We start from the raw sequence: 27,561 nt of genomic DNA on the forward strand, positions 1-27,561 counted from the left end.
AACTTGGACTTGAAAGCATAAATAGTATAAACACTTTTAACAGTATGTCGTGCTGTGAAATACAGCCGACAGGATTGCGCACCAAACACAAAGCAAGGCCAAAGCGCATGCGGTGCAGGAGAACAAAGGACTTCTTTCATTTAAGGTTTGTGATAAACCATCAAACTCATTCGTTAAAAGGACTCTATAGTAATATAAAGCGAATTTTTCTGGACATTATCATGCAAGAAAAGTTTATTTTTGGGACCGCGATCACCGCGTAATGATTTTTAAAGGTTGCATTACAAACATTTAACTGTCCCATGTGATCAGCCAGTGCGATTGGAAGTCCATGCTCAATTATTGCCTCCGTAAATAAAACTTCGGCATTTATCACATCCAAAGAATCTGTTTGGGCGACGAAAAACGTTGAAAGTTTTCCACTTGTATCGCTAGCAACGGCATTAGACTTGTGTTTTTTTGTCCCAAAGTGGTCTTTTACATCGCTAATTCCTCCGTGTCCGATCGAAAAATCTTGTCTGCACAAGGTGCAATTCGCGTAGTTTTCACCCTTTTTTTTTTTTAATTAATGAAAAACCGTATTTTTTATCACTGCAACGTAACCCGGAATAGGTTGATGAAAACCGTACGAATTACGGGAAAACCGGAGTAGTTGGCAGGTGCCTCACTAATGCCTTGCATCGTCTATATTAGATATAACGGGCGGGTGCGGGCGGATGGCGGGCGGGTGCAGTTCTGATCAAACGTTACATCGGGTGGATGGCGGATGGTTGACGACTTTCTGATGCGGTTGCGGATTAAATATTTGCCTATCCGCGCATCTCTAATATACATGCATGTTTAACACATATAGATTCCTTTCTTTCATGAAGACAAGAATATAAGTTGGTGTATTACCTGATTCTGATGACTTGCATTGATTGTAATCAGACAGTAGTGCTGATAACGTCCACGTTTTCAAATGGAGGAGAAAAAAAGTTCCTCCTTTCTGTCTAATACCACATGAAAGTGGTTGGTTTTTGGCATCTTATTTGTCCAGCTTCCTTATTCGTTTTTATACACTTTACAAGAAATACATTGGCGGCAAACTCCGTAGCTTGCTAGCTTGTTTGCGCTAGCTTTCGGAGACTCTTATTTTGAAAGCGCAGGCGCGATGGAGTGTCACTTTTATTGTGAAGACAGGAACTGTGCAGTCAGTCTTTAGGCTTTTGACGGGATGTACGGTTGAAATAAAAAAAGGGTCTTTTTTTCTTCACACTTTTGAATGATTGATTGGAACTTTTATTAGTAGATTGCACAGTACAGTACATTTTCCGTACAATTGACCACTAAATGGTAACACCCGAATACGTTTTTCAACTTGTTTAAGTCAGGTCATGTGACCCCTGGCTCTGTTTGATTGGTCCAACGTCACCAGTGACTGCATCTGATTGGTGGAACGGAGTGAACGTCACCAGTGACTGTATTTGTTGAAACGCAGGCACTATGAAGGTCTGTCTGACAGACCAAAACAAACAAAGCGTGCATTAACAGATCGATAAAAATTAGTAGCGAGTAGCGAGCTGAATGTAGATAAAAGTAGCGGAGTAAAAGTAGCGTTTCTTCTCTATAAATATACTTAAGTAAAAGTATGTAGCATTAAAACTACTCTTAGAAGTACAATTTATCCCAAAAGTTACTCCAGTAGATGTAACGGAGTAAATGTAGCGCGTTACTACCCACCTCTGGTTAAAAGCAGCTGAAGTTATTTCAAGAAGCACTCGACTGACTTCACACAACTGATGTGATCGCTCACGTTCAAGAGCGACGGCCACTCTTACGTTGCACTTTTTCCCCCCTCGCCACGACTCTACGTGAGGCTTTTACTGGCGGACCTACCCAAGCAAACAAAGTGAAGAAAAGACTTAATTACCCGCTTTGTTTTGGAGCGTCAGCTATCAGAAGCTCCTCGTTTAAAGCCAGTCGCACGCTCTCTCCGTTGCGTCTGACTATCTCCCGCCCGTCTCAAGCGGCGGAACATGTTTGCCCTAATTGTCGACTTTATTGCACTTTTGGCCGTCTTATTAGCGTTAGCGCGGCTCCGCCGGCGGCCTCCGACGGTTTCTTTTCCACTCGGCTTGGTTCATTTGGAGGCGCGCTAATAAAGCATTCCAGCATGTCTGTTTTGATAGCGGGAGAAGCGAGCGTGCAGCTTTTAAACACGTGTTCACTTTGAAAACAATAGCTTTTCTACCCTTTTTGCATAATTTGAATATATTTTCTGGCTGGGGGTTTTGTTGAAAGTCAAGTTAATTGCTTCCTTTTTGTATCTCCCCTGAGTGTGGGGGGGTTACGTGCTCATACGCGTGTATGTGCGTATTTTTCCGAAACAAGCAAACCACGGCGTTGCGAACCTATCACTTTCGAGCAGATGTTCCACAGCGTCCCGTCTGGAGGCGGTGTGTGCCCGAGTGCATTTGAACTCTTTTAAAATTGTGGTTATTTTGCCGGTTTACGCAAAAACCGCATAATGTATTTTCTGGACTGTAAATGAGTTAATAATAGATTTTATTTGTAAAAAGCTCTTTACATTGAGTAAACAACCTCAAAGTGCTACAGTGTATTAAAAAATCAAATAAAAATAAAAAGATAATACAAATAAAAACTACACTGCAAAAAGTCAGTGTTCAAAAACAAGAAAAAAACAAAACAAAAATAAGGGGTATTTTATTTGAACTAAGCAAAATTATCTGCTAATAGAACAAGAAAATTTGGCTTGTCAAGACTTTCCAAAACAAGTAAAATTAAAGCTGCAAGCAGCGATGGATGGGACCGACTTTGACGGCACATAAAATCCAAACCAGAGCAGTAATTAAAACTCTTTGGTCAACTTTTAATCAGAAGGGGTCAATCTCTCTCCTGTGCTAGTTTGAAGCCGACACGACAAACGCGCTCAGAGGAGATAATGTTTGAAAAAAGGTGACCGGTTTTTACAAAACTTTTGTTTTGAAGGGGGAATTGCAAACTTCCTGTTGATTTTTGCTGGGGGTTGTTAATAATAGATTTTATTTGTAAAAAACACTTTACATTGAGTAAACAACCTCAAAGTGCTACAGTGTATTAAGAAATAAAATAAAATAAAAAGATAATAAAAATAAAAACTACACTGCAAAAAGTCAGTGTTCAAAAACAAGAAAAAGAAAATGCAAAAATAAGGGGTATTTTATTTGAACTAAGCAAAATTATCTGCCTATAGAACAAGAAAATTTGGCTTGTCAAGACTTTTCAAAACAAGTAAAATTAAAGCTGCAAGCAGCGATTGACGGGACCGACTTTGACGGCACATAAAATCCAAACCAGAGCAGTAAATAAAACTCTTTGGTCAACTTTTAATCAGAAGGGGTCAATCTCTCTCCTGTGCTAGTTTGAAGCCGACACGACAAACGCGCTCAGAGGAGATAATGTTTGAAAAAAAGTGACCGTTTTTTACAAAACTTTTGTTTTGAAGGAGGAATTGCAAACTTCCTGTTGATTTTTGCTGGGGGTTGTTAATAATAGATTGTATTTGTAAAAAGCACTTTACATTGAGTAAACAACCTCAAAGTGCTACAGTGTATTAAGAAATAAAATAAAATAAAAAGATAATAAAAATAAAAACTACACTGCAAAAAGTCAGTGTTCAAAAACAAGAAAAAAAAATACAAAAATAAGGGGTATTTTACTTGAACTAAGCAAAATTATCTGCCAATAGAACAAGAAAATTTGGCTCGTCAAGACTTTCCAAAACAAGTAAAATTAAAGCTGCAAGCAGCGATGGACGGGACCGACTTTGACGGCACATAAAATCCAAATCAGAGCAGTAATTAAAACTCTTTGGTCAACTTTTAATCAGAAGGGGTCAATCTCTCTCCTGTGCTAGTTTGAAGCCGACACGACAAACGCGCTCAGAGGAGATAATGTTTGAAAAATGGTGACCGGTTTTTACAAAACTTTTGTTTTGAAGGGGGAATTGCAAACTTCCTGTTGATTTTTGCTGGGGGTTGTTAATAATAGATTTTATTGGTAAAAAGCACTTTACATTGAGTAAACAACCTCAAAGTGCTACAGTGTATTAAGAAATAAAATAAAATAAAAAGATAATAAAAATAAAAACTACACTGCAAAAAGTCAGTGTTCAAAAACAAGAAGAAAAAAAATACAAAAATAAGGGGTATTTTATTTGAACTAAGCAAAATTATCTGCTAATACAACAAGAAAATTTGGCTTGTCAAGACTTTCCAAAACAAGTAAAATTAAAGCTGCAAGCAGCGATGGATGGGACCGACTTTGACGGCACATAAAATCCAAACCAGAGCAGTAATTAAAACTCTTTGGTCAACTTTTAATCAGAAGGGGTCAATCTCTCTCCTGTGCTAGTTTGAAGCCGACACGACAAACGCGCTCAAAGGAGATAATGTTTGAAAAAAGGTGACCGTTTTTTACAAAACTTTTGTTTTGAAGGAGGAATTGCAAACTTCCTGTTGATTTTTGCTGGGGGTTGTTAATAATAGATTGTATTTGTAAAAAGCACTTTACATTGAGTAAACAACCTCAAAGTGCTACAGTGTATTAAGAAATAAAATAAAATAAAAAGATAATAAAAATAAAAACTACACTGCAAAAAGTCAGTGTTCAAAAACAAGAAAAAAAAATACAAAAATAAGGGGTATTTTATTTGAACTAAGCAAAATTATCTGCCAATAGAACAAGAAAATTTGGCTTGTCAAGACTTTCCAAAACAAGGAATATTAAAGCTGCAAGCAGCGATGGACGGGCCCGACATTGACTGCACATAAAATCCAAACCAGAGCAGTAATTAAAACTCTTTGGTCAACTTTTAATCAGAAGGGGTCAATCTCTCTCCTGTGCTAGTTTGAAGCCGACACGACAAACGCGCTCAGAGGAGATAATGTTTGAAAAAAGGTGACCGGTTTTTACAAAACTTTTGTTTTGAAGGGGGAATTGCAAACTTTCCTGTTGATTTTTGCTGGGGGTTGTCGGTATATGAAATGTAGGTCTAAGTGAGACCTACACAGAGGTTTTTGTTTCATGTCTCTAAGACATTCCTACTGGAAGTTACAGGCAGTTTTGTCTGAGTTTTCTTCCTAGGAGCAGTTGTGTCTGTGTTTTCTTCCTAGGGGGCGCTAGAACGCAATTTTGAGTTTTGGGGTTGTTTTTTTTTTTTATTAGATCGCAATGTTTGCCAGTCCTGATGTGTGTGTCCAGTTTGGTGAGTTTTGAAGCATGTTACGGGGGTCAAATTACAGCTCAAAGAGGCAAAAGTGACAGTTTTTACTAAAGTTTTGTTTTGAAGGGGGAATTGCCAACTTCCTGTTGATTTTTGCTGGGGGTTGTCAATATATGAAATGTAGGTATAAGTGAGACCTACACAGAGGTTTTTGTTTCATGTCTGTAAGACATTCCTACTGGAAGTTAAAGGCAGTTTTGTCTGAGTTTTCTTCCTAGGAGCAGTTGCGTCTGTGTTTTCTTCCTAGGGGGCGCTAGAACGCAATTTTGAGTTTTGGGGTTGGGTTTTTTATTAGATCACAATTTTTGCCAGTCCTGATGTGTGTGTCCGGTTTGGTGAGTTTTAAAGCATGTTAAGGGGGTCAATTTTTTTTTTACTACATTTTTGTTTTGAAGGGGGAATTGCCAACTTCCTGTTGATTTTTGCTAAAAGATGTCAATGTATGGAATCTAGGTCTAAGGCAGACCTACATAGAGGTTTTTATTTCATGTCTCTACGACATTCCTACCGGAAGTTCCAAGCAGTTTTGTCTGTGTTTTTTCCGTGGGGGCGTTAGAGCGCAATTTTGAGTTTTGGGGTTTGGTTTTTTGATTAGATGGCAATTTTCCGGTCCTGATGCATGTGTCAAATATGGTGAGTTTTGAAGCATGTTAAGGGGGTCAAATTACAGCTCAAAGAGAATAATAATAATAAAACCTTACAATTACAATAGGGTCCTCTGTCCCAAAGGGACATTGCGGTCCCTAATTAGCTAACCTCAATGGACCCAAAAATACCTTAAAATAAGAATATTCTCACTAATAACAAGTGCACTTTTCTTGGTAGAAAAAATAAGAGACCTTTTTGCTCAATATGTTAAAAAATATTCTTAAATTAAGTAAATGCTAGTGCCATTATCTTGACATAATGATATGCGCTCGTCATTAAATGGTGTATTAGTGCCCAAGACATGGGTAACTTACACATCTGTGAAGGCACCATTAATGCTGAAAGGTACATACAGGTTTTGGAGAAACATATGTCGCCATCCAAGCAACGTCTTTTTCATGGACGCCCCTGCTTATTTCAGCAAGACTATGCCAAGCCATGTGTTACAACAGCGTGGCTTCGTAGTAAAAGAGTGTGGGTACTAGACTGGTCTGCCTGTACTCTAGACCTGTCTCCCATTGAAAATGTGTGGTGCATTATGAAGCCTAAAATACCACAACGAAGACCCCGGACTGTTGAACAACTTAAGCTGTACATCAAGCAAGAATGGGAAAGAATTCCACCTGAAAAGCTTCAACAATTGGTCTCCTCAGTTCCCAAACGTTTACTGAGTGTTGTTAAAAGGAAAAGCTATGTAACACAGTGGTGAACATGCCCCTGTGCCAACTTTTTTGCAATGTGTTGCTGCCATTGAATTCTAAGTCAAAAAAAATTAAGTTTCTCAGTTGGAACATTAAATATCTTGTCTTTACAGTCTATTCAATTGAATATAAGTTGAAAAGGATTTGCAAATCATTGTATTCTGTTTTTATTTACCATTTACACAACGTGCCAACTTTACTGGTTTTGGGTTTTGTATATCATTAGCGCTCCCATTAGCTCTGGGGCTGAGGTTGCTGAGGTAGTTAAAAAGCTCCTCGGTGGCAAGGCCCCGGGGGTGGATGAGATCCGCCCGGAGTTCCTTAAGGCTCTGGATGCTGTGGGGCTGTCTTGGTTGACAAGACTCTGCAGCATCGCGTGGACATCGGGGGCGGTACCTCTGGATTGACAGACCGGGGTGGTGGTTCCTCTCTTTAAGAAGGGGAACCGGAGGGTGTGTTCTAACTATCGTGGGATCACACTCCTCAGCCTTCCCGGTAAGGTCTATTCAGGTGTACTGGAGAGGAGGCTACGCCGGATAGTCGAACCTCGGATTCAGGAGGAACAGTGTGGTTTTCGTCCTGGTCGTGGAACTGTGGACCAGCTCTATACTATCGGCAGGGTCCTTGAGGGTGCATGGGAGTTTGCTCAACCAGTCTACATGTGCTTTGTGGACTTGGAGAAGGCATTCGACCGTGTCCCTCGGGAAGTCCTGTGGGGAGTGCTCAGAGAGTATGGGGTATCGGACTGTCTGATTGTGGCGGTCCGCTCCCTGTATGCTCAGTGTCAGAGCTTGGTCCGCATTGCCGGTAGTAAGTCGGACACGTTTCCAGTGAGGGTTGGACTCCGCCAAGGCTGCCCTTTGTCACCGATTCTGTTCATAACTTTTATGGACAGAATTTCTAGGCGCAGTCAAGGCGTTGAGGGGATCCGGTTTGGTGGCTGCAGGATTAGGTCTCTGCTTTTTGCAGATGATGTGGTCCTGATGGCTTCATTTGGCCAGGATCTTCAGCTCTCGCTGGATCGGTTCGCAGCCGTGTGTGAAGCGACTGGGATGAGAATCAGCACCTCCAAGTCCGAGTCCATGGTTCTCGCCCGGAAAAGGGTGGAGTGCCATCTCCGGATTGGGGAGGAGACCCTGCCCCAAGTGGAGGAGTTCAAGTACCTCGGAGTCTTGTTCACGAGTGAGGGAAGAGTGGATCGTGAGATCGACAGGCGGATCGGTGCGGCATCTTCAGTAATGCGGACGCTGTATCGATCCGTTGTGGTGAAGAAGGAGCTGAGCCGGAAGGCAAAGCTCTCAATTTACCGGTCGATCTACGTTCCCATCCTCACCTATGGTCATGAGCTTTGGGTTATGATCGAAAGGACAAGATCACGGGTACAAGCGGCCGAAATGAGTTTCCTCCGCCGGGTGGCGGGGCTCTCCCTTAGAGATAGGGTGAGAAGCTCTGTCATCCGGGGGGGGCTCAAAGTAAAGCCGCTGCTCCTCCACATTGAGAGGAGCCAGATGATGTGGTTCGGGCATCTGGTCAGGATGCCACCCGATCGCCTCCCTCGGGAGGTGTTTAGGGCACGTCCGACCGGTAGGAGGCCACGGGGAAGACCCAGGACACGTTGGGAAGACTATGTCTCCCGGCTGGCCTGGGATCGCCTCGGGATCCCCCGGGAGGAGCTGGACGAAGTGGCTGGGGAGAGGGAAGTCTGGGCTTCCCTGCTTAGGCTGCTGCCCCCGCGACCCGACCTCGGATAAGCGGAAGAAGATGGATGGATGGATGGATATCATTAGCTAGGCCTGGTCGTGTAATTGCACAGGTTCCAAGTAGAGATGTCCGTTTCTGGTTGCGAGGGCGGATCAATTGCAGAATATAATTCAAAGTAAACATGTGATTTCTTCACGGTGGTGGGAAAAGCCAAAAGCGTAGAGGAAACAAAAAATCCAGTTTTATAAACATTTGAAGGATGCAATGTTTATAAAACATGCATCCTACAGACCACTACATAGTGCACTGTAGTGGTCTACAACCGCGCAATCCCGATTTTTGGTTTTTTTAGATTTGTGCTTGTTTTGTGAATGTGTGACCGCTCACATATTGGTTTAGCTTATTGGCCTCTAATGTCGTCGTCTTCTTTTCCTTCCTCCACAGAACAACGCAGACGAGCTGCGAGCGGAGCGACTGCGCCGAGCCACCGACAGGCTGCGCAGCCCCGTGGTCTTCAACAAGGACTCTGCGGTCAGGAAGACGCAGCTCAAGTCCTTCAGTCAGTATGTGGAGAGCAGACCAGGTGGGTTTCAGTCAGCGCGGGAAGAAGAAGTTACATATTTGTGTATCGTCTATGAACGTGAGATCCTGCGTTCATCTCTCTACCTCGCCGTCATTGCTCCCCGCAGAGGTGAAGAGACAGAAGTCTGCTCCCGAGGACCTGAAGAAGACTGAGGGTGACGGTTGGGGGTCGCAGATGGACATCGACATCCGTAGGCCGTATGAAGAAGAGGTGCGTCTGTTTGATAAATCTGCCCTTTTCGTACTTTTAACAAGCTTTCTGCGGGTCGTTAAAAAGCATAATGAGTACAGATGTCCGATAATATCGGACGATAAATGCTTTAAAATGTAATATCGGAAATTATCGGTATCGGTTTCAAAAAGTAAAATGTATGACTTTTTAAAACGCCGCTGTGTACACGTACGTAGGGAGAAGTACAGAGCGCCAATAAACCTTAAAGGCACTGCCTTTGCGTGCCGGCCCAATCACATAATATCTACGGCTTTTCACACACACAAGTGAATGCAAACGCATACTTGGTCAACAGCCATACAGGTCACACTGAGGGTGGCCGTATAAACAACTTTAACACTGTTACAAATATGCGCCACACTGTGAACCCACACCAAACAAGAATGACAAACACATTTCGGGAGAACATCCGCACCGTAACACAACATAAACCATACCATACCATACCATACCAACTTTATTTATAAAGCCCTTTAAAGACAAGCACAGTTGAAAAACAAAGGGCTGTACACCACAAAGAAATGAAGGCAAAGGACAGACTAAAAAATAACATTTAAAACAGAAATAAAAATACACATTTAAAAAGCAAATATAAATTACCCTAAGAACAGTTTGTTAGATAAAAACAGTTTAAAAGTTAAAAACAGTTCAAAAAGTTAAAAGATAAAAACAGTTCAAAGTCTCATGCTGGGTTAAAAGCCAGTGAATAAAAATGGGTTTTAAGAAGGGTCTTAAAAATAGCCAAAGAAGGGGCCTGTCTCACATGGAGAGGGAGATCGTTCCAGACTTTGGGACCCGCAACCGAGAAAGCTCTGTCCCTTCTGAGCTTGCGCTTTGTTTTGGGTACCTCCAGGATCAGCTGATCAGCTGACCTGAGGGACCGGGTGGGGGCATAGAGGTGGAGCAGCTCAGAGAGGTACGGTGGGGCAAGACCACGTAAGGATTTAAAAAAAACACAACAGAACAAATACCCAGAACCCCTTGCAGCACTAACTCTACAATATACACCTCCCACCACCACCTCCTCAACCCCACCCACCTCAACCTCCTCATGCTCTCTCAGGGAGAGCATGTCCCAAATTCCAAGCTGCTGTTTTGAGGCATGTTAAAAAAAAATAATGCACTTTGTGACCTCAATAATAAATATGGCAGTGCCATGTTGGCATTTTTTTTTCCATAACTTGAGTTGATTTATTTTGGAAAATCTTGTTACATTGTTTAATGCATCCAGCGGGGCATCACAACAAAATTAGGCATAATAATGTGCTAATTCCACGACTGTATATATCGGTATCGGTTGATATCGGAATCGGTAATTAAGAGTTGGACAATATCGGAATATCGGCAAAATAGCCATTATCGGACATCGCTAATTTTTTTTTATTAATCACATGCGTTAACATTGAAAGCCCTAATACAAAGTCAATAAATGGATGTTACGAAAATTAAGGCCTTAAATGGCATGAAAAAGCATTCAATAAATCAAAAAAAAAAAAAATCATACAGTTTTAAGCCTGGGCTGATAGTCAAAAGGTCAATTAATGGAAGTATAAATGAAAAATGAACTTAATGACTTTGATAAATGTCTATGTCCATGCGTGTTTTTCTTTTCTTGGTCTCTGGCTGTCAAAGTGCACACAAGAGGTCTCACTCTGTTCATTGTTCTCAGCAGCTGAGCACTGTTAATTTCACAGTAGAATTACATGAGCCAAGTGAAGTCTCTCGTCCACAGGTGTCAAACTCAAAGCCCGGGGGCCAGATTTGGCCCAACACCTCATTTTATGTGCCCAGCGAAAGCCTGGAAAAAACATGCGTCAATACTAAATGTATTCGTTATTTCCGTTTTGACAGGAAAAAAATACATGTACTGCATGCAATTGCATATATTTTTATTCAATATTATCTAATATAGCAAATACATTATCTTAGCAATCAACATTGATCAGGATGGGCAAGTTGCGTGTTTAGGGAATGAATGAGTGGTCCCGAACCGATTATTTTCCCAAACAAATGTTCTTTTTCTGCTCATTTCACTCACATTTGTGACCATTTCCCTGATATTCTGCATTTCATTCCAAGCGTGGAAATCATATATCCTATTTTTTTGTTGAGCTTAGTGATGATTGATTATGCATACTAGCGATGTGTCAAATAATAAGTAGCAACTTTGGTAAGATCCCAAACTTTTAGTAGATGTGCTTTCCCCCCCCACTCATTTGCTCCTCTTTTGTTCCACTATCACAATCTCTGGAATTTCCATGCCTGTTTAATCGTTTTTTTGTTGTTGTTTTTTCTATTATTAGATTTTCATTAGAGATGTCCGATAATGGCTTTTCTACCAATATCCGATATTCCGATATTGTCCAACTCTTAATTACCGATTCCAATATCAACCGATACCGATATATACAGTCGTGGAATTAACACATTATTATGCCTAATTTTGTTGTGATGCCCCGCTGGATGCATTAAACAATATAACAAGGTTTTCCAAAATAAATCAACTCAAGTTATGGAAAAAAATGCCAACATGGCACTGCCATGTTTATTATTGAAGTCACAAAGTGCTTTTTTTTTTTTAACGTACCTCAAAACAGCAGCTTGGAATTTGGGACATGCTCTCCCTGAGATAATCCTAATACCCACTACAACTATGGGAAATACTATACTTTGACTTTCACAAAGTGCATTATTTTTTATTTTTTTTAAACATGCCTCGAAACAACAGCTACAAAAACAATGAAGGCACACAACTTCAGTCCAGAGTATACTACAGCATAGTTGCCAACCTTGAGACCTCCGAATTCGGGAGATGGGGGGGCGGCGGGGTTTGGTGGTAGCGGGGGGTGTATATTGTAGCGTCCCGGAAAAGTTAGTGCTGCAAGGGGTTCTGGGTATTTGTTCTGATGTGTTGATGTTGTGTTACGGTGCGGATGTTCTCCCGAAATGTGTTTGTCATTGACCCGTCTCCGCTCGGGATGGTTTCCTGCTGGCCCCACTACGGACTGGACTCTCACTATTATGTTGGATCCACTGTGGACTGGACTTTCGCTGATATGTTGGATCCACTATGGACTGGACTTTCACAATATTATGTCAGACCCACTCGACATCCATTGCTTTCGGTCTCCCCTAGAGGGGGAGGTGGTTATCCACATATGCGGTCCTCTCCAAGGTTTCTCATAGTCATTCACATCGACGTCCCACTGGTGTGAGTTTTTCCTTGCCCTTATGTGGGCTCTGTACTTAGGATGTCGTTGTGGCTTGTGCAGCCCTTTGAGACACTTGTGATTTAGGGCTATATAAATAAACATTGATTGATTGATTGTTTGGTGTGGGTTCACAGTGTGGCGCATATTTGTAACAGTGTTAAAGTTGTTTATACGGCCACCCTCAGTGTGACCTGTATGGCTGTTGACCAAGTATGCTTGCATTTACTTATGTGTGTGTAAAAGCTTTATACTGTATATTATGTGACTGGGCCGGCACGCTGTATGTATGGAGGAAAAGCAGACTTGACGATAGGTTGTAGAGGACGCTAAAGGTAGTGCCTTTAAAGGGGAACATTATCACCAGACCTATGTAAGCGTCTATATATACCTTGATGTTGCAGAAAAAAGACCTTTTTTTTTTTTAACCGATTTCCGAACTCTAAATGGGTGAATTTTGGCGAATTAAGCGCCTTTCTAATATTCGCTCTCGGAGCGATGACGTCACAACGGGAAGCAATCCGCCATTTTCTCAAACACCGAGTCAAATCAGCTCTGTTATTTTCCGTTTTTTCGACTGTTTTCCGTACCTTGGAGACATCATGCCTCGTCGGTGTGTTGTCGGAGGGTGTAACAACACGAACAGGGACGGATTCAAGTTGCACCAGTGGCCCAAAGATGCGAAAGTGGCAAGAAATTGGACGTTTGTTCCGCACACTTTACCAACGAAAGCTATGCTACGACAGAGATGGCAAGAATGTGTGGATATCCTGCGACACTCAAAGCAGATGCATTTCCAACGATAAAGTCAAAGAAATCTGCCGCCAGACCCCCATTGAATTTGCCGGAGTGTGTGAGCAATTCAGGGACAAAGGACCTCGGTAGCACGGCAAGCAATGGCGGCAGTTTGTTCCCGCAGACGAGCGAGCTAAACCCCCTATCGACCCTAGCTTCCCTGGCCTGCTGACATCAACTCCAAAACTGGACAGATCAGCTTTCAGGAAAAGAGAGCGGATGAGGGTATGTCTACAGAATATATTAATTAATGAAAATTGGGCTGTCTGCACTCTCAAAGTGCATGTTGTTGCCAAATGTATTTCATATGCTGTAAACCTAGTTCATAGTTGTTAGTTTCCTTTAATGCCAAACAAACACATACCAATCGTTGGTTAGAAGGCGATCGCCGAATTCGTCCTCGCTTTCTCCCGTGTCGCTGGCTGTCGTGTCGTTTTCGTCGGTTTCGCTTGCATACGGTTCAAACCGATATGGCTCAATAGCTTCAGTTTCTTCTTCAATTTCGTTTTCGCTACCTGCCTCCACAGTACAACCATCCGTTTCAATACATGCGTAATCTGTTGAATCGCTTAAGCCGCTGAAATCCGAGTCTGAATCCGAGCTAATGTCGCTGTAGCTTGCTGTTCTATGCGCCATGTTTGTTTGAGTTGGCATCAGGAAAATGGACGGGTGTATATAACGATGGTTAAAATCAGGCACTTTGAAGCTTTTTTTAGGGATATTGCGTGATGGGTAAAATTTTGAAAAAAACTTCGAAAAATAAAATAAGCCACTGGGAACTGATTTTTAATGGTTTTAACCCTTCTGAAATTGTGATAATGTTCCCCTTTAAGGCACGCCCCCAATAATGTTGTCCGGGTGGAAATCGGGAGAAATTTCAGGAGAATGGTTGCCCCGGGAGATTTTCGGGAGGGGCACTGAAATTCGGGAGTCTCCCGGGAAAATTGGGAGGTTGAAACCGATACCGATAATTTCCGATATTACATTTTAAAGCATTTCTCGGCATCGACATCTCTAATTTTCATGAAAGTGAGAAGCCATAATCAAAATCGAAATCAACAATTAATTGTCCAGCCCTAACACATTGATCTAACACACTGCCATTTTTATCATAACAATGGGCGGTATAGCTCGGTTGGTAGAGTGGCCGTGCCAGCAACTTGAGGGTTCCAGGTTCGATCCCCGCTTCCGCCATCCTAGTCACTGCCGTTGTGTCCTTGGGCAAGACACTTTACCCACCTGCTCCCAGTGCCACCCACACTGGTTTAAAAATGTAACTTAGATATTGGGTTTCACTATGTAAAGCACTTTGAGTCACTAGAGAAAAGCGCTATATAAATATAATTCACTTCACTATCAACTGGAAGAATGTGTATTTGCACAATATGTGCGCATCTTTACAGTGCACACACACACACACACACACACACACACACACACACACACACACACACACACACATTCACTCATCTCGGCCTGTGTTTGAACTTGAGTGCACAAAGTGTGTGTGTGTAAAAGACTGCTATAATTTCAATGAGTGTGTGTCAGTGGAGACAGTGGGGTGAATCTCTCTTCCCAGGCAGCCCTCTCCTCTATCGGCGACCCCACATTCACACGCACACACACACACACAAACACACGCACACACACGCACACAAACACACACACCCAGCGCCGCCTGGGCTGCAGGGTTAATGGGTGTTCAACCTTTCCATTATCCCGATCAGCCAAGAATTACCTGCTGAATGATGTTTGCATTAATATAATATATATGGTAATTTCCCTCCTCTTAATTACGGCTGGGCCGAGCACGGCAAGGGGAGTGGGCTGATCATGTGTAAAATTGATTTGCCAAGGAAAAATATGGCGATAGAGCGAGAGCGCGCGGGGAGGGGAGGGTGAAGGGCTGCAGGGAATCAACACACACACACACACACACACAGATGCAGGCTCGAGAGAGAGAGAGAGCAAAGGGAAAAGTGCTGGCCTGGGTGGAAGAAGAGAGAGAGAAAAAAAAAACTTTCCCCTGCACACTTCTTCCCATTAAGAAAAAGGAAGTGCATCAGCAGTAAAAAGGAGATATTTTCACATGCAGCCTCAGTAGTGAATTTAAATAAATGAATCTGTGGAATAGCCAGTTAATGGCGGCTGTGTGAAGTGTAAACGGTTCCAACGTGACCACTTGTGTGTCGCGTCGCATGGACCCTGAATGCAACTTTTACGGTGAAACTAAAGGAAAGGGTTAGTTAGAAAGCCATCTTTTGCATCTTTTGCATGTTTGTTATTGCTTCACAATCAATTAGAATGTTCACCATATGTTTTGGACTACAGAAAATCCACACCCACTAAATTTTCAGAAGAAAAACATTTTTTAGGGATGTCCGATAATGGCTTTTTTGCCGATATCCGATATTCCGATATTGTCCAACTCTTAATTACCGATTCCGATATCAACCGATACCGATATATACAGTCGTGAAATTAACACATTATTATGCCTAATTTTGTTGTGATGCCCAAAACAATGTAACAAGGTTTTCCAAAATAAATCAACTCAAGTTATGGAAAAAAATGCCACTGCCATATTTATTATTGAAGTCACAAAGTGCATTATTTTTTTTTTCTAACATGCCTCAAAACAGCAGCTTGGAATTTGGGACATGCTCTCCCTGAGAGAGCATGAGGAGGTTGGGTTAGGGGGGGGGGGTGTATTGTAGCGTCCTGGAAGAGTTAGTGCTGCAAGGGGTTGTGGATATTTGTTGTGTTGTGTTACGGTGCGGATGTTCTCCCGAAATGTGTTTGTCATTCTTGTTTGGTGTGGGTTCATAGTGCGGCGCTTATTTGTAACAGTGTTAAAGTTGTTTATACGGCCACCCTCAGTGTGACCTGTATGGCTGTTGACCAAGTATGGATTGCATTCACTTGTGTGTGTGTTAAAGCCGCATATATTATGTGGCTGGGCCGGCACGCAAAGGCAGTGCCTTTAAGGTTTATTGGCGCTCTGTACGTCTCCCTACGTCCGTGTAAACAGCGGCGTTTTAAAAAGTCAAAAATGTTACTTTTTGAAACCGATAGCGATAATTTTGAAACCGATACCGATAATTTCCGACATTACATTTTAAAGCATTTATCGGCCAGTCCGATATTATCGGACATCCCTATTTATAAATGTTTATTTACGTATTATAATTGTTTACAAACGGTGTCTGTAACAGGGCTGTAAAACGGCTGACCAAACAAAACAGAAGTCATTGTCATGGACCCACTAGCTACGGAAGCTAGCTCTCCTATCAGCTAAACAGACTCGATAACTCCACGGTGACGTTTCAATTAATTTGTGAAACTGAAACAATACAAAAAGAATGTCGTTGTATGTTAATACTAACACAGACACTCATAAACATGCTAGCATATTAGCTAATGCTTACGACGCTAGAAGCTGTGAATGAAGTTGAAGCTAACATTGTTAGCTACCGTATTTTTCGGAGTATAAGTCGCACCTGCCGAAAAAAAGAAAAAAACATATATAAGTCGCACTGGAGCAGAGGTGGGTAGAGTAGCCAGAAATTGTACTCAAGTAAGAGTACTGTTACTTTAGAGATTTATTACTCAAGTAAAAGTAACGAGTAGTCACCCAAATATTTACTTGAGTAAAAGTAAAAAGTATGTTGTGAAAAAACTACTCAAGTACTGAGTAACTGATGAGTAACATACACACTCATATCATATATATATATATATATATATATATATATATATATATATATATACTGTATATGTATATATATATATATATATATATATATATATATATATATATATATATATATATATATATATATACATACATATACATTGATATATACAGTATATAATTTATATGTATTTATTTTGCTGTTTTTGTTTACATGTTAAAGGTGTTTTAATGAATATACATGCATGTTTGACATATAGATTCCTTTCTTTCATGAAGACTAGAATATAAGTTGGTGTATTACCTGATTCTGATGACTTGCGTTGATTGTAATCAGACAGTAGTGATGATAACGTCCACGTTTTCAAATGGAGGAGAAGAAAAGTTCCTCCTTTCTGTCTAATACCACATAGTGGTGAGTTTTTGGCATCTTATTTTTTCCAGCTTCCATATTCGTTTTTATACACTTTACAAGAAATATATTGGCGTCAAACTCCGTAGCTTGCTAGCTTGTTTGCGCTGGCTTTCGGAGACTCTTATTTTGAAAGCGCAGGCGCGATGGAGCGGCACTTTTATTGTGAAGACAGGAACGTCCTCATGTGGGGTCAGTCTTTAGGCTTTTGACGGGATGTACGGTTGGAATAAAAAAGTATCTTTTTTCCTTCACACTTTTGATTGATTGATTGGAACTTTTATTATTAGATTGCACAGAACAGTACACATTCCGTACAATTGACCACTAAATGGTAACACCCCCATAAGTTTTTCAACTTGTTTAAGTCAGGTCATGTGACCACCTGGCTCTGTTTGATTGGTCCAACGTCATCAGTGACTGCATCTGATTGGTGGAACGGAGTGAAACGTCACCAGTAAGGCAGGCACTTTGAAGGTCTGTCTGACAGACCAAAACAAACAAAGCGTGCATTAACAGATCGATAAAAATTAGTAGCGAGTAGCGAGCTGAATGTAGATAAAAGTAGCGGAGTAAAAGTAGCGTTCCTTCTCTATAAATATACTTAAGTAAAAGTAAAAGTATGTTGCATTAAAACTACTCTTAGAAGTACAATTTATCCCAAAAGTTACTCAAGTAGATGTAACGGAGTAAATGTAGCGCGTTACTACCCACCTCTGCACTGGAGCCCGGCCAAACTATGAAAAAAACTGCGACTTATAGTCCGAAAAATACGGTAGTATGCTAACACGTTTGCGAGTGTCTGTGCTAGTATTATTAACTTACAATGGCATTATTTTTATATTGTTTTAGTTTCACAAATTCCTCAGTAAATTCAACAAAACGTTGAGTCTGCTCATCTGATTTGAGAGCTTGCTTCCGCAGCTCGTGGGTCTGTGTAAATAAGTAATTTCACAACTTGGCTTATATTCGGGTGCGGCTATTAAATGGAAAAATGTTTCTTTCTTCTAAAATTTAGTGTGTGCAGATTATATCCCATTGCGCTCTATAGTCCGGAAAATACAGTGTATTGTAAAACAAAGTATACTGCGTGGTTTGCGTATCATGGTGAATGATTGTGTGACGTTAAACAGCATGCTGCTAGTAGTGGTCAAAATAAATATCAGTGGAAACCTTGACCGGTTTGTTGTCGACCAGGCAACACCAACAACCAACCAGAAGCTAAGCAGCTTATTGTTTTATTTACTTTATTTGGATATTTTTTTAATTTTGCCTTAAACTTAAGTTGTTGAGCAATTTGTTTCCCATGGAGCCTCTTTACATGCATTTAATTACATATAAGAAGACCATGAAATCTATGACTGTCAGTTCAGTAAATACATTTAAAAAATGTTCCTGTATGACACTTAAGCAAATTGTATTCATGCAAGCAAATAATCATGTGATTAATCTGATTTAATCAATTAATCAATGACAGCCTTAATATGAACATATCTCATTTGTGAGAACAACTTCTTGCTGTATGCATTTTCGTGCATATTCTTCTTCGCATTCAAATACAATCTAACTTTTTTTATATGGAACTTTTCATGCACAGGCAAGTGGCAAACCCAAAGTGATGTACATAACATAACAAAACAAACAAAAACAATAATAGACGAAAAGAACAAAACACACACACACACATTCTTGTGTTTGTTACCTTCTTGAGACCTCCGAATCATGCCTACCTCTTTAGGACCACCCTTTCTAGATGTATAAAGATTTGTATTTACAACATTAATAATGTATAAATACTATGCAAATATAAAAAAGCTTGTTGTGAAAAATGCGTTGGAATTTCACAAGAAAAAGGTCACAATATCACAAGAAAAACTTAGAATTTTGGCAGTATTATAATAAAAGTCGTCATTTTACTCAACACAAGTCAACATTTTACAAGTAAAAACTGAACATTTGTGCAATATTATGCTAAACTTTGGAATTTTTTTCAACAGTCACAATTTTACAAGAACAGCTTAAAATGTTGGCAAATTTATGAAAAGAGTCGTAATTTTACTCAACAAGTCACAATTTTATTAAAAACAACTTTACAATTTTGGTAATATTTTAATAGTAATCTGAATTTTGTCACTATTTTACAAGAACAACAAAAAAAGGCAATATTGTGATAAAAGTCAGAATTATATATGACAAATGTCATAAAAAGTAATCATTTTATATTAAAAAAGTAATAATTTTCCGAGAAAGTATTGCCCTATTATAGAAACAGAAAGAATATGAGAAATTGTTCCCAATTTTATAAGACAAAAAGACGACACATTGTGAGAAAAAGACTGCTTTTAGTTAATTTATTTATTTATTTATTTTTTTGGAATTGGTTTTTAATCTTCATTATTTACTTCAAGTTATTACAGTATGTTTCTACATACATATTATTTTAATTGTTTATAAATTGTGGCCAAAGGGGGCACATTTCAATTTCTTACACACACTTGTTATTACATCTGTTGGCCAGAGGAAGAGCACTTTTAAAACCGACACACAGTCGATTTGAAAAATCCCTCCTTTTTGGGACCACCCTCATTTTGATAGATTTCACCACCAGGGGTGAAAATGAGACATTCTCTGTTAGATGCAATGGTTTTTCGTATTGGGACCATGATTTATGGCTTAATTTCTCATATGGAAGGTACTTTTCCTTGTTGATGTCTCAGGAAGGGTAGAAATACAAGAACACACACACACACACACACACACACACACACACACACACACACACATTCTTGTATTTTTTACCTTCTTGAGACCTGAGAAAAATGCCAGCATTTTTAGGACCACCCTTTCTGGATATATAAAGAAGTGTATTTACAACATTAATAATATATACATGCTATGCAAATATAAAAAAGCTTGTTGTGAAAAATGAGTTGGAATTTCACAAGAAAAAAGTCACAATTTCACAAGAAAAACTTAGAATTTTGGCAGTATTATAATAAAAGTCGTCATTTTACTCAACGCAAGTCAAAATTCTACAAGAAAAACTGAACATTTGTGCAATATTATGATGAAAGTTGGAATTTTACTCAACAGTCACAATTTTACAAGAAAAACTGAACATGTGTGCAATATTATGATAAAAGTTGGAATTTTACTCAACAGTCAAAATTTTACAAGAACAGCTTAAAATTTTGGCAAATTTATGAAAAGAGTCGTAATTTTACTCAACAATAGTCACAATTTTATAAGAAAACTTAAAAATGTTGGCAATATTATAAAAATAATCGGAATTTAACTTTAAAAAAAGGTAACTATTTTACAAGAACAAAAAAAAAAGGCAATATTGTGATAAAAGTCAGAATTTTATATGACAAATATCACCATTTTGCATTAAAAAGTAATAATTTTACATAAAAAAGTAATATTTTGAATATGAGATATTGTTCCCAATTTTATAAGAAAAAAAGTCGACACATTGTGAGAAAAACACTGCTTTTAGTTAATTTCTTCTTTTTTTTTGGAATTTTTGGTTTGTAATTGTTTTTTTATCTTCATTATTTACTTCAAGTTATTACAGTATGTCTCTGTATACATTTCAATTTCTTACACACACTTATTATATATGTTGGCCAGAGGGGGAGCGCTTCAAATTTTTACACACACTTGTTATTTCCAAATGTTGACCAGAGGGGGAGCACTTTTAAAACCGACACACAGTCGATTTGAAAAATCCCTCCTTTTTGGGACCACCCTCATTTTGATAGATTTCACCACCAAATGAGACATTCTCTATAAGAAGCAATGGTTTTCCGTATTGGGTTCATGATTTATGTCCTAACTTGTTCACACCTCCTCATATGGAAGCTACTTTTCCTTGTTGATGTCTCAAGAAGGGTAGAAAAACAAGAACACACACACACAGAGAGAGAGAGAGAGAGAGAGAGAAAGACACAGCACTATTGATGATAATAAAGCAAAAACATGGCATGGCACCAAGGATTTGAGGTAAAACTGGAGAATAACTCAAATTATTTTTTTAAAATAGTATAAAACAGGGGTCACTAACGCAGTGCCCAGGTCGCCCGTAAGGACCAGATGAGTAGCCCGCTGGCCTGTTCTAAAAATAGCTCAAATAGCAGCACTTACCAGTGAGCTGCCTCTATATTTTAAATTTTATTTATTTACTAGCAAGCTGGTCTCGCTTTGCTCAACATGTTTAATTCTAAGAGAGACAAAACTCAAATAGAATTTGAAAATCCAAGAAAATATTTTAAAGACTTGGTCTTCACTTGTTTAAATAAATTCATTTATTTTTTTACTTTACTTCTTATAACTTTCAGAAAGATCATTTTAGAGAAAAAATACAACTTTAAAAATGATTTTAGGATTTTTAAACACATACCTTTTTACCTTTTAAATTCCTTCCTCTTCTTTCCTGACAATTTAAATCAATGTTCAAGTAAAAAAAACTTTTTTATTGTAAAGAATAATAAACACATTTTAATTTAATTCTTCATTTTAGCATCTGTTTTTTCAACAAAGAATATTTGTGAAATATTTCTTCAAACTTATTATGATTAAAATTCAAAAAAATTATTCTGGCAAATCTAGAAAATCTGTAGAATCAAATATAAATCTTATTTCAAAGTCTTTTGAATTTCTTTTAAAATTTTTGTTCTGGAAAATCTAGAAGAAATAATGATTTGTCTTTGTTAGAAATATAGCTTGGTCCAATTTGTTATATATTCTAACAAAGTGCAGATTGGATTTTAACCTGTTTAAAAAATGTCATCAAAATTCTAAAATTAATCTTAATCAGGAAAAATTACTAATGATGTTCCATAAATTATTTTTTTAATTTTTCAAAAAGATTCGAATTAGCTAGTTTTTCTCTTCTTTTTTTCGGTTGAATTTTGAATTTTAAAGAGTCGAAATTGAAGATAAACTATGTTTCAAAATTTAATTTTCATTTATTTCGTGTTTTCTCCTCTTTTAAACCGTTCAATTAAGTGTTTTTTTCATCATTTATTCTCTACAAAAAAACCTTCCGTAAAAGATAAATATCATTAATTATTAATAATAACATAGAGTTAAAGGTAAATTGAGCAAATTGGTTATTTCTGGCAATTTATTTAAGTGTGTATCAAACTGGTAGCCCTTCGCATTAATCAGTACCCAAGAAGTAGCTCTTGGTTTCAAAAAGGTTGGTGACTCCTGGTATAAAACATATGATAAAATGTATGTAAAAATAAAAAGAATTATAATATAAATGTTACATTAATAAGTTAATCAAAACATAACATTCAGTGAAAAATAGTAGAACTATTAATGATTAAAAAACAACACAATGAAATAACAAAAAACAGATGATTAGTAAAAAGCCTGATTAAAAAGGTGTCTTTAGCCTTTTTTTTTTTTCTAGCGGTGGGAAGTTTTACTGCGGTTTATCATGTTGGCCGTTTATCGTTACATCCCTACCAAGAAGGAATATGCCAGGCTGAGGCTGCTGAACCGACAGGAGGCTGTGATCATCTGTAGTCTGTTCCAGGGTCCACCTGTTGCTAATGCAAACTGTACTGAACATGTTTTGAGTCACACTGATTAAAAGTGTACAAATAAGTCCGTGTGTGTACACTAGTGTTGTCCCGATACCAATATTTTGGTACCGGTACCAAAATGTATTTCGATACTTTTCGGTACTTTTCTAAATAAAGGGGACCACAAAAAAATGCAATATTGGCTTTATTTTAACAAAAAAAAATTAGGGTACATTAAACATATGTTTGTTATTGCAAGTTTGTCCTTAAATAAAATAGTGAACATACAAGACAACTTGTCTTTTAGTAGTAAGTAAGCAAACAAAGACTCCTAATGTGTCTGCTGACATATGCAGTAACATATTGTGTCATTTATCATTCTATTATTTTGTCAAAATTATGAGGGACAAGCTGTAAAAATTAATTATTAATCTTCTTGTTCATTTACTGATAATATCTGCTTACTTTCTCTTTTAACATGTTCTATCTACACTTCTGTTAAAATGTAATAAACACTTATTCTTCTGTTGTTTGATACTTTACACAACAGAACAAATACCCAGAACCCCTTGCAGCACTAACTCTTCCGGGACGCTACAATATACACCCCCCGCTACCTCCTTCCCCCACCTCAACCCCGCCCACCTCAACCTCCTCATGCTCTCTCAGGGAGAGCATGTCCCAAATTCCAAGCTGCTGTTTTGAGGCATGTTAAAAAAAAAAAATCAATAATAAATATGGCAGTGCCATGTTGACATTTTTTTTTTCCATAACTTGAGTTGATTTATTTTGGAAAAACTTGTTACATTGTTTAATGCATCCAGCGGGGCATCACAACAAAATTAGGCATAATAATGTGTTAATTCCACGACTGTATATATCGGTATCGGTTGATATCGGAATCGGTATTTAAGAGTTGCACAATATCGGATATCGGCAAAAAAGCCATTATCGGACATTTCTAATTATTAGCCGTTTTGGAGGTGTACTTGGAGAGCCGTGTGTTTTCTGAGGCGGGTACTCTGTGGAAAAAAGTTTGAGGACCGCTGTCTTGTTGATGAGTGGACAGAATTACTTTCTTTGTTTTTGGCTTCCATCCATGTCTGTGTTCCTCCATTCTCTTTCATGCCGTATCGCTCTACCCTTCTTCTCCTCCTCCTACCTAACCATGTTCTCTCTCTCTCTCTCTCTCTCTCTCTCTCTCTCTCTCTCTCTCTCTCTCTCTCTCTCTCCCTCTCTCCCTGGCGGCCGACAGAAGGCGTTCAAAGACGCGAGTCAGTATGTGGTCGGGGAGCTGTCTGCGCTGGAGAGCGAGCAGAGGCACATAGACGCCCGAGCGGCTCGCGTGGAGAAGAGGCTGCGCTATCTCATGGACACAGGTACCCCAAGCCCAATTACACTGGAAAAACTGTTTTGGCAAATTGAGCGTACACACACACACACACACACACGGAGAGAGAGAGAGAGAGAGAGAGAGAGAGTGAGGCGTCAACAGGAGAGAATCTTTGAAGCCCGTGGCGCCCCCACCCCGCCCTCACGGTTGCGCAGGGTGGGTATGAAAGGAGGGGGCAAGGGAGGAGAATGGGCGTGAAGGGAGGGAGAGAGGAGTGGGTGAGGGGATGGGAGAAGAAGGGAGACCTCTCTGGGTTGGGGTGATAAGGGAGCCCTTCATGGGGGGAAACGATAACTGGGCGTGATAGCGCAGCCCCGGCCCAAAGTTCGCTTTTGCCAGCCAGCCCGCGCACTATTGAACAGTGCGCTCAGCCATGCACGGACGCACACACACACACACACACACACACACACACACACACACACACACACACACACACACACATACACACACACTCCCCGAGTACATATCTGGCCTCGCTTGATATGCCGCGTAAGGAAGGACGGGGGTGAGTCAAAGGCGGGCGAAAAGTAAACGCGGGGTGTGTTTTGGGGTGAATGTACCAAAAAAAAGGTGACGCGAGCGTTGACACAGCTGACAAACCCACGCGTGCAAAGTGCGGAGCACGGAGACGACTGAGATTGGGCCGAGGGTGATGCCTTGTTGAGAAGACATGACACCGCGTGAGTGGAATTGGATAATAACGTCCCATCTGCTGTACTGAAGCTTCTCCCTTGACGGCCATTTCACACACAGCTCCTGTTTTATATCCATTTATATCTGCAGCTTTTTGTAAATGCAAACATTCTGCACCTTATTTTGTAAAGGCAACATTCTGCACCTTATTTTGTAAAGGCAACATTCTGCACCTTATTTTGTAAAAGCAACATTCTGCACCTTATTTTGTAAAGGCAACATTCTGCACCTTATTTTGTAAAGGCAACATTCTGCACCTTATTTTGTAAAGGCAACATTCTGAACCTTATTTTGTAAAGGCAATATTCTGCACCTTCTTTTGTAAAGGCAACATTCTGCACCTTATTTTGTTTATGCAACATTCTGCACCTTATTTTGTTTATGCAACATTCTGCACCTTGTTTTGTAAAGGCAACATTCTGCACCTTATTTTGTAAAGGCAACATTCTGCACCTTATTTTGTAAAGGCAACATTCTGCACCTTATTGTGTATATGCAACATTCTGCACCTTATTGTGTATATGCAACATTCTGCACCTTATTTGGTAAATGCAACATTCTGCACCTTATTTGGTAAATGCAACATTCTGCACCTTATTTTGTAAATGCAACATTCTGCACCTTATTTTATAAAGGCAACATTCTGCCCTTTATTTTGTATATGCAGACATCATCCATCCATCCATTTTCTACCGCTTGCCCCTTTTGGGGTCACGGGGGGTCGTTGGAGCCTATCTCAGCTACAATCGGGCGGAAGGCTGTGTACACCCTGGACAAGTCTCCACCTCATTACAGGGCCTAAATGCAGACATTCTGCACCTTATTTGGTAAATGCAACATTCTGCAACTTATTTTATAAGGGCAACATTCTGCCCTTTATTTTGTAAATGCAACATTCTGCACCTTATTTTGTAAAGGCAATATTCTTCACCTTATTTTTTAAAGGCAATATTCTGCACCTTATTTTGTAAATGCAATATTCTGCACCTTATTTTGTAAAGGTTTGGGCAGCACAGTGGAAGAGGGGTTAGTGCATCTGCCTCACAATACGAAGGTCCCGAGTAGTCTTGGGTTCAATCCCGGGCTCGGGATCTTTCTGTGTGGAGTTTGCATGTTCTCCCCGTGACTGCGTGGGTTCCCTCCGGGTACTCCGGCTTCCTCCCACCTCCAAAGACATGCACCTGGGCATAAGTTGATTGGCAACACTAAATTGGCCCTAGTGTGTGAATGTGAGTGTGAATGTTGTCTGTCTATCTGTGTTGGCCCTGGGATGAGGTGGCGACTTGTCTAGGGTGTACCCCGCCTTCCGCCTGATTGTAGCTGAGATAGGCTTCAGCGCCCCCCCGCGACCCCAAAAGGGAATAAGCGGTAGAAAATGGATGGATGGATGGATTTTGTACAGGCAATATTCTGCACCTTATTTTGTAAAGGCATTATTCTGCACCTTATTTTGTAAAGGCAATATTCGTTCTGTAAATACCTGATGCTGCTCTTTTATCCTGCACTAAAACGAGCTAATGCAACAACATTCCGTTAAATTAGCCGCACCGTTTTATAAGCCGCAGGGTGCAAAGCGGAGGGAAAAGTAGCGACTTACAGTCCGGAATTTACGGTATGTTGTAGTAAAAAAAAAAAAAAGATAATCGGTTGTTTTTAGTCTCAACTTGTTACTAGAATGTGTGTCATGTGACATGAGCAGCAAGATGGTGGACAGCATCCCCATAAGGAAGTAAAGAGGAGGTTTTTCAGAGAAGGAATTCGGGGTGGCGGCATTTAAGCTCACCTTCCCCATCCCATTTGGCTGCCCGTATCACCACTATCTTCTCCCGCGTTTGTTGTGTTTGGCTTTACTCTTCTCCGCCTCCCTCCCTGCCTCCGTGCCCTCTTCCCCCTGTCGGAGCGCCTGCCATTGTGTCGGCGTGAAGAACCCGTTTCCCCCCCTCCTCCTCCTCCTCCTCCGCCCGCTGATAAAGCAGCCGCTCGCCGGCAAGACGCCAGGTTATTTACTCTCAAACACCTTCAACCGTAAAGATTTCTCACTTTTTTTGTATTTATATAAAGATATATACGCCTCCACCTTCAGCCCCCGTGTGGGGAATATCAGGGAGGGACAACAGGGAAGGACGAAATAAGGAAAAGGATATCAGGGGGAGGAATTCACCTCGCTTGCCTTGTCCTCGTAGCATCAGTGGCGAGCGGGAATGAGAAAAGGTGCTGGACGCAACACGCCAAGCAGACAACAAATGTAGGGAATAAAAGAAACCCTTTCTCTCCCAAATATGAAACCTTCCATAAAATTGCTCTTCGCTTTCCACTATTATCCCTGCACAAACTCATCCGCTGGCTTATGGATTGTGCCCTCAGTCCAACGTCCGCAGGCGTCCGAGCGTTGACAGGTGCTCACTGAAGTCACCTTTATCACCTCAGCCGCCGAGGTCACCTTGCTCCTCGCTACGGTGGAGGATAACGCAGCAAATGTTGGACTGGAGTCACTTGTTTTTTTTTTATACCAACATCTGCACTTTTATTTCCCTTCGCATCATCAATACACTCGAACCCGCTCATCCGTCTATGTCAGGGGTCGGCAACCCCAAAATGTTGAAAGAGCCATATTGGACCAACAATACAAAAATAAATCTGTCTGGGGCCACAAAAAATTACAAGTCTTATATAAGTGTTATAATGAAGGCAACAC

At 40.1% G+C, this 27,561-nt stretch overlaps 1 protein-coding gene across 6 annotated transcripts in view; it reads left to right on the top strand.

Annotated features, from left to right (window-relative positions):
* Positions 1-27,561, top strand: part of ehbp1 (EH domain binding protein 1) — a 451,976-nt gene that overhangs the window by 332,462 nt on the left and 91,953 nt on the right. For 5 of the 6 annotated variants that reach the window (XM_061966280.1, XM_061966321.1, XM_061966288.1 and 2 more), the window contains 3 exons: positions 8,761-8,899; positions 9,006-9,109; positions 24,033-24,156. In XM_061966280.1, coding sequence (XP_061822264.1) covers positions 8,761-8,899; positions 9,006-9,109; positions 24,033-24,156 — 367 coding nt within the window. The remainder of the gene's footprint in view (positions 1-8,760; positions 8,900-9,005; positions 9,110-24,032; positions 24,157-27,561) is intronic. The other variant, XM_061966296.1, reaches the window with a different exon arrangement.

The sequence above is a fragment of the Nerophis lumbriciformis genome, linkage group LG02 (genome assembly GCF_033978685.3).
Source record: "Nerophis lumbriciformis linkage group LG02, RoL_Nlum_v2.1, whole genome shotgun sequence".
Classification (NCBI taxonomy): Eukaryota; Metazoa; Chordata; class Actinopteri; order Syngnathiformes; family Syngnathidae; genus Nerophis; species Nerophis lumbriciformis.